Source organism: Populus alba, chromosome 14 (genome assembly GCF_005239225.2).
Source record: "Populus alba chromosome 14, ASM523922v2, whole genome shotgun sequence".
NCBI lineage: Eukaryota > Viridiplantae > Streptophyta > Magnoliopsida > Malpighiales > Salicaceae > Populus > Populus alba.
In genome coordinates, this window is record NC_133297.1 from 13,882,459 (window position 1) to 13,893,936 (window position 11,478).

Genomic DNA, 11,478 nt, shown 5'->3' on the forward strand with positions numbered 1-11,478 from the left:
TACTATGTACACACACGTAACATTTATAATTTTATTATATATGTACACATATCTTATATATATATATGTACACATATCTTAAATATATATATATATATATATATATATATATATATATATATTATTTTTATTTTATACTAAATAGTAAATAATATTACAATTAACATCCTATTGAAGAAGCTGAACAAGGGATACACAGCCGAAGACCACTCCCACTCCCACTCCCACTCCCAAGCCCCACCATGGTCAACGCCCTCCACTTCCCTCTCCTTCTCTCGTTCGCGCTCCTCCTCCTCCCCTCTCCCCGCCTCTCCCTCGGCACATCACCACCACAACAAGGCCCAGAAACCCCTATCACCCGGTACCAGCAATACCTGAGATTCAACACCGCCCATCCAAACCCAAACTACACAGCTCCAGTCTCTTTTCTAACCTCCTTAGCCCAATCCCTCGGTCTCAAAACCCAGACTCTCGAATTCACATCCAACAAACCAGCTCTTCTCATAACCTGGCAAGGCTCAAACCCATCTCTCCCTTCACTCCTCTTCAACTCCCACCTCGACTCTGTCCCAGCTGAACCTTCCAAATGGACCCATCCTCCTTTCTCAGCCACGCTAACCCCTGAAGGGAAAATCTTTGCACGCGGAGCTCAAGACGACAAGTGCATAGCAATTCAGTACTTAGAAGCAATCCGCAACTTAAAAGCAAGAAACTTTGTCCCTACAAGAACACTACACATTTCTTTTGTTCCTGATGAGGAGATTGGTGGGATTGATGGGGCTGGTAAGTTTGTCAAGTCTAAAGAGTTTAAAGATTTGGATGTTGGGTTTGTTTTGGATGAAGGGCTGGCTTCAGGTAACGATGAATTTAGAGTTTTTTATGCTGACAGGTCGCCTTGGAATTTGATTATTAAGGTTAAAGGAGTGCCTGGGCACGGGTCGAGAATGTATGATAACGGAGCTATAGAGAATTTGATGGATAGTATCGAGGTTATTAACAGGTTTAGAGATAGTCAGTTTGATCTTGTTAAGGCTGGAAAAGCTGCGAACTCGGAAGTTATCTCAGTTAATCCTGTTTTCTTGAAAGCTGGGATTCCTTCCCCAACTGTGAGTATTTGGTCTACTGTGTTTGCACTGCTTGGACTCTAAGCGTGTTTCTTTATTGATGATAAAGAGGTGCTTGTGTAGGGTTTTGTGATGAATATGCAACCTTCGGAGGCAGAAGCAGGGTTTGATCTTCGATTGCCTCCTACAGCGGACCCGGATCCTATGAAGAAAAGAATTGCTGAAGAGTGGGCGCCAGCTGTACGAAACATGACATACGAGGTAACATCATGATGGGTATTTTTCTTCAATCTCAGAAGTTTTAGATGGCATTTTCAATTCATTCATTGCTTGTTTCCCTTTTTATCAACGTGATGGAGGCCATTTTGTTATTTGAATTGGTGGTTAACATGAGGCGTTGATGCTCATTAATTGAAGTAATCTCTAGTGGTCCTTGCTTATCTCGTGAAATGGTAGGGAATCTGGGAATGTTTCAGAGAGTTTGGTTGTTTTGAAACTATACCCCGATTATTTGAGATTTGAAGTTTACCAGTCAAAAGCATTCCTTATTAGAGCATTATTTGACAGGATTCATATTTTCTTGTACATAAACATTGCCCTAAAAGCTGAATTTGGGACCCCAAAGAGCAATTTAGGGCCTAAAGTTGCCTAGGAATGTCCATAATGTCATCTCGTGACTATTCTGACCACCATAAGCTTTATTTTTTATTGCTTAACATATTGCCAAAAGTTTGGTCCTGGTCGTGGGTGATAACATTAATGCTTGTCATTGCAAACCAGATTAAACATGATTTCAGTACTTGCCATGCTCTCTCATGGATACAGGCACTTAAATGGAATGCACATTCTTCTGGTCTCCAGGTGCTACACACACAAGGTTTTTCTTCAGAAAATTTCTTCATAGTTGCTTAGATCACTAGTCCTCCCGCAATATATGCTTCTCAATGCTTTAGTATCAAGAACAAGTTAGATATACCTATTTTTTTTTATGGATTTTTCAAAAATTAAATTGTGCATTGCAAAAGCTGTATTGGCAATAAGGGTATTTTCAATGTTATCCATGTACTTTGTGCCACTGCAAATGATGCATCGACTTTTACAATTTAAGATGGAGAGTATCTTTAAACATGGAAATGTCTCTTCTTAAAACAAAGAACACTCGATCCCAGATAAGACCTAGGATTTATATGGTTTATTTTTGCATGAAATAATCTCGGTTCCCCTTTATGAAATCAATATTGATTTTTAACTGCTTTGAATTCTTTTATTTGCTCCTCCATCAAAAGGTTTGGTATGGGATGGTCCACTGACCAGCTAAACTATGTCATCTAGACATACAAAGGGGGATGGAACCATCCATATGAATGGTCTGTTATGTTATCCTTTTATTAAATCAGCAATAGATATTCTTGGTTACTGTCTCTTTGACATTCAAACATCAACTGCTAGAGAAATTTGTCTGGAATTTGTGAAGGAATGGTACTTGAATTCAATGTTATGATCTGGATTACCTTGTTCGCTTCTCTTTTTCTTCATCTTAATTGATATTGTCTCTGGTTTGTGAGTCACCTGAGAATATTGATTGAGAAGTCTCACTTGTAGTTAAAAGCCACATAATTACAGGATTTGATCATTTCTGCTAACGACTATTCCAATGCAAGTGAGAAGTTTAAAATGTCATGATTTATTGCTCTCGGTGGTGGTATTGCTTTTGGCTCTCAACAAGTAAAGGTTGCATTAGAGAAATTTGTCTGATTACTTGTTTATATGATAGATAATTGAGAAAGGACCCTTGAGAGATTATATGGGACGCCCATTAATGACAGCAACAGATGATTCGAACCCATGGTGGTCTGTTTTCAAGCAAGCCATTGCAGCAGCTGGAGGAAAACTTGCAAAGCCTGAAATATTGCGTTCAACTACTGATGCACGGTTCATGAGACAGTTGGGGATTCCCACTTTTGGATTCTCTCCAATGACAAATACCCCTGTTTTATCCCATGATCATAACGAGGTTTGTAAAGTTTGCAAATAAATTATTCTCTCTTTTGTAGTTTCATATCATGGTTGGTACTTACATCTGTAAGCATGTATTGCAGTTCTTGAAGGACACCATATTCTTGAAAGGAATTGAGGTTTATGAACATATAATTCATGCATTGAGTTCGTTTGAGGAAGCTAATTCAATATAGATGTTATCAGTTTGGACATGATTGGAGGACCGATGTATGGCATGCTGGTTTTGATGTGGCGGGGTTGTTTCGACTGGTAAGATATGCGTAGATGCTTGCATCATTTGGCTATTTGTAGTTTAATCTTTTTTTTGGTTATTACACTTGACTGATATAATGATCACCATTCACTTTGTTAACAAGAGCGCTTATCTATAAGATGAGCAACAGAGGTCGTTGTATATGGACCTATAAAAACCCTTTGTACAGACTCCACTAATTGATAGTTGACCTACTATTCCATCATTTAAACCCGTATGTGATCTGAAATTGAGTTGTGAGAAGGTACTTATAATGTTGGCTGTGGATGTGACATGCATCTGGTAACTGGCATTCAATACTTTTTATCAAAGAAGTTTCATTGATGATATATATGAAGGTCTTTTCTGTTATGCATCGCGGTAGCTCTTTTTTCCTTTTCTTTTTAATTCTTAAAATTTTGAAGGTTTGGGTACCCTTAATGTTTGCCAATTTGAATGTGTACAAGAAAACAGCTGATTCTTTCAGAATATTTCCTTCTAACGTATGCCCTGTTTTCATCTCATGCATTTGCTAACGTGATTGGAGTACGTCAATAAGGCGGAGTCAGAGGGAGGCAAACATGTGTGCAGATAAATGCAGTTTGGCACTCAAGGCGTGGACGCCCCACCTCCTGCCATTTCCCATATTTTGTTTGTATCAGGATACAAGGGTGGGCTGGTGGCGATTCCTCTTCCCATTGCAAAAAATGAGGAGAAAAGAAAGTAAAGAAAAGAAAAGAGGGAAGGGTGCTGCTAAATTCGCTACAAAATTTGTTGTTCCCACTACTTTCTAGAATGACTAGTAAATTTTTCATGAGCTTTAAATTGAGCAGGTGGTCACTTTCTTTTCCAACCCGAACTTCCCACTTTGATAACTCGTGGAAAAAAGAGGGAAATCAGTCACTACATTTTAGCCGGAGATAACTTAGGAGGAGAATCATAACATGTTGAATGTTGAAATAGCGAACCAAGAAACTGATAAATCGACGATAAGGGAACTGAATCTCTTTTACAATGCAATTCTGTAGGGTTATCACCTCTTTCCGGTCCAGTGGGAAATCGGAAAGGAACAAGGGCATTCATCAGATTATATTAAGCGACAGTGGAATTTTTTGCAATCTAGTCACGGGAATTGAGTCGAATCCGAGACCTACCTCTAAAATATAAATTACACCACGCAGCTAGCTAGATGCTGTCATTAGGTTAACTTGGGAGCTAGAGGTTCGACGTCACCACGATTTGTGATTTGTAAGTCGGGATCGGGACTTGCATTGCATTTCCATGAGCCGAGCATGCAAAATTTGAAATCCAAGTGCCTCCACGCCCACGGATATCATCTATTTTTAATCCAAGAGTGTGCGACTCTGGATATATGAAGAGTATTTGGAACAAAATTCCAACCTAACAACTTTATAGAGCTAAATCGTGCCTGGAAAAAATACTGTCTTGTTGAAATCTTAGCTTATCATGGCCAAAATCTATAAAATGCGGCCACTTTATGCCGAGACATTTTTAGTCCTCCAGAATCGTCCAAACATATAATGCAACATCCATGGCCAAAATCTATATATATATATATTCTTACAATAGTAGTACTGTTGCACTATATATCTACATGTACGCGTCTCTCTTAAAGAGCTGGGTCAACAAGTGCACTCTACTCCCAAGATATATAATATATATTTGGCTAACAAAAATACTAGTACAACCATGCATTACGTGAGCCATTACTAAGGGATATGGTGGTTGCCATTGATATCCTCACGAAACCTCTTCCTCGAAGCTTCACTTGCCTAAGAAAAAAAAAAACTATGGATTCGATTCTTTTCTTCTGAAACCTAACCCACATGGATCTTGCCTCCTCATCCTCCAGCATACTCCAATCTTTGAACAACCTTCATTGCACTTTCGCCCATGCCCCTAATATCCCATTTCTTGCATGCTTCCTATATTTATTGGGAAGTGACATTGGTCTAATATTGCCATCTGGATTTTGGCCTCTTCTGTGTTGGCCCTACGTACTTCCTGCTGGCTCGACTCGCCACTTTTTAATACCGGACTACATTATTACATAAATATGCGAAGGTACGGAAAGTCATGGGTACGTACGGTGCCAGTAAGCAATCAACCCTACTTTCTATTAGATAATTGCGAGTGCATGTAACATGATGGATATTTGATACGATTGAAGAAGAAGCATGTGTTTTGCATCTGTTTGGGATTGTGTTTGAAAAGTATTTTTTATAAAATTTTAAATTATTTTTAGAATTAATATATTTTTGATATTTTTAAATTATTTTAATGTACTGATCTCAAATAATTTTTAAAAAATAAAATAATATTATTAGCATACTTTTCTGAATGAAAAGTATTTTTGAAAAGTAACCACAATCACACTCTCAAACACGCTAATAGTTAAGGATATTTGAGAATATGAATAATAATTATTTTTTTAAAATAATTTTTTATAATAATAGTGATTATTTTTTAAGTGTTTTTCACTTAGAAATACATCAAAATAATTTTTTTTATTTTTAAAAAAAATATTTTTTGATATCACCATATCAAATAATCTAAAAAACATCAAAAAGTATTAATTTAAAAATAAAAATAAAAATAAAAATATTTTATTTTAAAAAAAAAAAACACATCTGGTGGGGACTAGAGATGGAATGCACGTATGGATAGAGCTGCGTTAAGAGAACAATGCATAAAATCTATATAGATTTTGTTACTGCCTTGATATACAATGATCGAGCGTCATTTACTTCATTTTCTTGTTGTGCTAGCAATCAAAGCTGAACTAGAGCTTGAGATGCACAGCTAAGGTAAATCGTGCTTGTAAAAAACTCTCGAGGTACTAGCCAGAGATAGTAAAGGTTATCGGCTCGGACACCACCCTGCGCACATATGTGATTGTAAAAAACTCTCTTTCCCAGTTATTAATCCTGAACCGCGTTAGCATGTGGGAATTTCACTTTAATTTTTTGTTTAAGATTGTACACTTCAACAATTGAATTTTTTGAAAGTAGATTGATTGATTTCTATATTTGTGTTGAAATTATTTGCTATGTCAATCCCCCATTTGTATTGACTAAAAATTATATTAATTTTTTTTTTAAAAAGACACCAATGCATTTCGATTGCTACAACAATCCACAACGCATGAGTTAATGTTCCTTAGACATGTAAGAATATATCAAACCTAGGTGTAGATATTTATGTTATGTTACTAAATTTTATTTTATTATGTTTTAGTCCTTAAACATTGAGAAATGAAGAGAAAATCACCTAAAAAATAAAAGACTGAATGGAGTATGTTTTGAGATTGTAAATGGAATTTTTTTATATTAAAGCAAATTGATGCGTGATATTTGATTTGTACTTGATTTTACAAATACTTATTCTTCTTATTGTATTATCAAGTAAGAAATAGTTGAAAAAACAAAAATTTTTAAATTCAATGAAGTTTACAATCTAAATAATAAATTTGATGGGTTGAATCGTAAATCCAGAGTTGATTCAATATATTACCATTTTAATATTAAAAAAAAATCTTAATTTTTTTTAAGTTAAATTATACTTCTTATTGATTATATAAGTTGATTTGAAACCTATTAAATTAATTTGAGTAACATCAAAATAATTTTGCATGGTTTAATTTCAAACCTAAAATATAGAAGGCATCAAAATCAGGTCAAGTCAAAAGATTTATAAAGTAGTAGACCCACTGAATTGGGGTTCAGTAATAATTTCTTATTATCAAAACATTTTTTTTAAACTTCCAAGATTTTTTTAATTCAAGCAGCGGCATACCTAGCGAGCTAGGCCTACTTGTATCTCCTGTAAAATTCCATTGCCAGCTACTTACTAACACTATATATACTAAAAGTCACCAATCTCTCATTTTGGTCAAATTTCTCTACCTTTCACAACTATCCTTTTTCCAAAGTCCTGATTGTGGTTAAGTAAAAATAAATAAACAACCGTAAGAACGCAAGTCCTCGATCTAGAGACTTTTCATATAGAAGTTTGTAGTTTTCACTATTCAACCAGCTCATGTGACACTGTCTACCAAGTTGATGGCGCTGCCCAAAACATAAAGAAAAGCCGCCTTTGATGTAATTATGCACATGGTTGGTGAACTAGCTCGTTTGAACCACAACCTCTAAAGCGGTACTAGTCTTGATACCCGCGCGATGCCGCGGGTGTCAAAATCTGTAAAAAAAAATTTTGCACATATTATATGGGAATAGATAGTATATTCACAGAGTTAGTTGCAAAAGTTAAGTTCAGATAGTTAACAAAGTTAGTCCAAGCATAACAAAAGCAGCGAGAGGTAAATATTTTATGCTTTATACATATAGGTAGAGAATTGGACGTGAATGAGCAGCAAGCTGTATCAACAACGCAGATGATGAAGACGCCCAATCAGGTTGTGATGTTGGAAAAAGCAAGCATTGACTAACCAAATGTTAATTGGTTTCCTATTGGAAAAATCAGTGTAACTGAAAGTCATAAATTTTTATACAGCAACAAATATTAATTTTTTTTTCAAGATTAAATCAGTAATGAGAAATGAAGAATGTCATTTTGTTGAGTATGTGAGTTCATAAAGAAGGGAAACTAATTAGAAGTAGATGCTTACTTTTTCAGGTGATTGAAACGGAGAGGCGCTGCTTCTTTGAAAGTTGAGGTGCAGGATTGTCATCATCTTTGTAGAGATGCTCCTTTTGATGAGTCTTCGTTGAAGGGTTTTTGCGTGGGGAAGCTGGGTGCTGAATCATATGTTGAAAGGAAGTACTTAAGGAATGGAAAATGTAAACAATGTGAATGAAAGACAAAAACAATTTATTTATTAGTAGAACAATTAAGTAATAACTTTCATAGGAAGAATGTTGAGCAAATATTAGATAGTGGTGTCTTGGAAGTTAATATCTTGAAATTCAAAAAATAAGAATAAAAAATAATGATATAGCTGAAAAAAGATTCCACGGGATGATATTTGCATGCCAAATAAGATATTAAGAATGAAAGGGAAGAGTATTTATAAAGTTGTTGATCAGGCAAGGAATAATTACTAAAAGGAATGCATATCAAAGAAATGAGATAGTGGCCTCCGCTGGTGTGTCATGTTTGCACTGGAATTATTTGTTATGTGTGGGGAGGCAAGCAAAACCTGTCGTGTGGCTCAACATCATTGAAGGTTAGTGCTCTTTTTGACTGGCGATGGCAGCTGTCATGGAACGTTGTCTTTTTGTGGAGAGGTGTCCTGCTGTGAAGCTGGAGTCTGAATCTGAGATTGATCTACATCCAAGGGATCTGCAACGTTTGGTGTTGAAGGGGTGAAAGTCCTTGAACTTCCAGCAGCAGAGGTTATTGAGGCTGGCGTGTCAATGTTTTTAATGGGGCTAGGTGGGCTAACAGATGCTTTTAGTTGGTATTTCATCAAAGATGTTGCAAACATATATCTCACATCTGCCGAGAACAGATTTGTATGCTCCAAATCGAAGCTGAAATATTTTTGTCTTGTTTAATTTCTCAATCATTTGAGGTGGAACAGTAAATGGGTCAGTGAATTGTTTGTCGAACACCAAATGATGAGCTGAAGCATTGAAAAAATACTCAGCTGTCTTGCCAGAGAGAAGAAAATTCGTGACATCTTGACCATCCTAACAATGCAGTTAAGTCTGAACCTAAAAGATATGAAAAAGAGCTCCAGTTAAGAATGAAATAAAAGCATGGGTTAATATATGTTTTAGCTGAAAATTCAACGTTGTTTTGGTATGCATATTTAGTTGAACCATGGGACTGGTGCAGAGGATGGATGGTCATGCTCCATGCATCGCAAAATTATTAGGGAGTCCAGAGAGTGGCTTGTTGCAATCTGGACAGCTTTTGACACCACCATCCCTTGAAGAGATCATAATCAACTATGAAAGCTTTACATGTAAATCTTTCATTCTGCAGGTGTCAATTAAAGCACAAAGTCATACATTTTTTTTCATAAAAATGCAGGCTATGCAGTGTTGGTGATTGCCAACAGCAGTGTAATCATAATATTATAGGGTCTGGAACCAGCCATGAGATATAAAATTATAGGCCTTGAACTTCTATGCCATGATTCTTGATCCTAGACACTATATTTGACGATCTATCTTTATTAGACAATTGTTGGGCTTGGCATCACGACATGAATTGCAATAAGTAATATTTTAAAGAATAACATAATAGATACCTTGTGTTCGTATGGGTCCATACAGAGGATCTCCCTTAATTGTTCTTCTATTTTTCATTTATCTGAGTTTCCAATGAGAGGACAGCTCCTGATGATGGAGGCAGCTGGTGTAAGTCAACAGCCATTTGAGCATAGCTACAAAAAGATAAAGAAAAAGGTGTTGAGAATTAATTTAAACATTAATACATAAATTTGATTTTAACAAATGCAAAAGGTTCAAAGAATATAGAAATTTACTAATGCTTGTATGCTAATAATTCTGGTATGTCCGGGTTAAAATACCAAACTGAAGCTGCGGTGCCAATTAGATTTGCAGATCCTATAAAAAATGTAACAACCACATATTTATTGGTGTATATTTAATGTGAAGAGGTTATGAAATTTGAACCGAAAATCTAATAACATTGAATGATGGTAGGCCTGATGATTTAGAACGAAGGAAACCTCTAAATTCAGAGACACGAAAAACCAGCAAAGCAACGATAAGAGGAGAATCTTGTTCTGCTAAAGATGCGTCGTCAAAGCTTCGAGCAATGTCACCCCATAAAGTGATACGAAGCTCCTCGCCTCTAAACAAAATAAAAGTATTATTAGACTAATGCTAGGAGGAATTCAATATAATAAATAATTTGAATTTATCATTAACCGTATATTTTCAAGGATGAACTCCCTTTTGTCTTCAAGTGTTTGCCCCCGAACCAAAATCTTTTCAATTGGTTGTATTGCTTTTAGCCTACCGAGAACATCTATATAAATAATTGAATAGTCATGTTAGTGGAATGAAAAAAACTATGCATGATACAGTTTGGTACATAAGGGTAAGAATGAAGAACACCTGTGAGAAGTCTTGATCCTTTTTCTTTGTTAAGGACATGTGCAAAATCTGTGAAATTAAAGTAATATCGTGGAATTGAAAGTGGGGGAGAATTGAGGTGAGTTACTTTGGTGTCAGACTTAAGATCAACAACAGCTTCATGGCCAACAACAACATTCATGTAGCGATTTTCAAAGGTGTAGAAATTTTTGACTTCATAATATCCACCTTCAATAATGATTGAAGAAAAATGTGCAGCATCTCTAGATTTGGCTGATCCTTGTATTGCACCACCCTTGTTCATTAAAAAAGGCAAATAATTGGTGACATTGCATAATTGTGTGGGAAATTAAAAAATGGACCAAAAAAAAGCATGCAAGCAGAGGCAAGAATTTGAAGAAAACAATAATAAAGATTATATTAGTAGATATGTTGCATTACCTCACGATCAACAAATAGGCAATTAAAGTTTGTTGCTTGTCCATTTTGTTTTGGAATCCAAACACGACATACTCGAGCTCGGATTAAAGGGTAGAAAAACATATTTTTTAATGTTGTGTAAATGAATAGCCATTACTCTGCATTTAAAAAAAGCAAGGAAAAATTGAACAAATAAGCGAATAATTAAACATGAGATTAAAATATAAACATAGTAGTAGATCTAAATGGAACCCAAATCTGAAAATATAAAAGCTAATATGGCAGAAAAAGTGTCATCATAAAAGCATAAATCTATTTAATTGTAGGAAATGTAATTCAGATCATGAATACATGTGTATGACAATTGATTATTTTCATACATGTATGGCAAAGGTGAAAGTAGTATATGAAACAAATTAATGGTTAGGAACAACAAAAAATCAAGAATTAGCATGTCCCACTCATTACTCAATATTAAAATCACCCTAAGCATGGAGTAAGGGCTGTGAAGAAAAAACAAACTTACATGAAATTGTAAGGGCAAGGAGTGAAGTCGTTGATCCAAAGTAGAAAAATAAATAGCAGACGAAGTGACAGGCTAACCTGAAAAGACATGAAAAGACTTTATGAAAAATAGAGGAGTATGAGAAATTATTGTCCGCATGCAACAAAAAACAAAAAAAGCAAAAAC

At 35.5% G+C, this 11,478-nt stretch overlaps 1 protein-coding gene across 4 annotated transcripts; it reads left to right on the top strand.

The window, feature by feature from the left end:
* The first annotated feature begins 169 nt into the window (after positions 1–169).
* On the top strand, positions 170–4,190 carry LOC118040930 (uncharacterized). Of its 4 annotated transcripts, none has more exons than XR_004686221.2 (5): positions 170–1,106; positions 1,188–1,325; positions 2,839–3,078; positions 3,164–3,332; positions 3,841–4,190. XR_004686221.2 is itself a non-coding variant. In XM_035048010.2 (4 exons), the coding sequence occupies exons 1-4, from the start codon at positions 243–245 to the stop codon at positions 3,254–3,256; spliced, it is 1,335 nt and encodes a 444-aa protein (XP_034903901.1). In that variant the 5' UTR covers positions 170–242; the 3' UTR covers positions 3,257–4,190. The 4 variants fall into 4 exon arrangements, 1 of the variants encoding a protein (XP_034903901.1); XR_004686222.2 differs by having other exon boundaries at positions 3,845–4,190; XR_004686223.2 differs by having other exon boundaries at positions 3,863–4,190.
* The last annotated feature ends 7,288 nt before the right edge of the window (positions 4,191–11,478 follow it).

Excerpts from the sequence above, each read along its gene's own strand:
- LOC118040930 (XM_035048010.2), top strand. The coding sequence starts at position 243 with ATGGTCAACGCCCTCCACTTCCCTCTCCTTCTCTCGTTCGCGCTCCTC. Across the intron at positions 1,107-1,187 it reads CTGGGATTCCTTCCCCAACT|GGTTTTGTGATGAATATGCA; the intron begins GTGAGTATTTGG and ends GTGCTTGTGTAG. Across the intron at positions 1,326-2,838 it reads TACGAAACATGACATACGAG|ATAATTGAGAAAGGACCCTT; the intron begins GTAACATCATGA and ends TTTATATGATAG.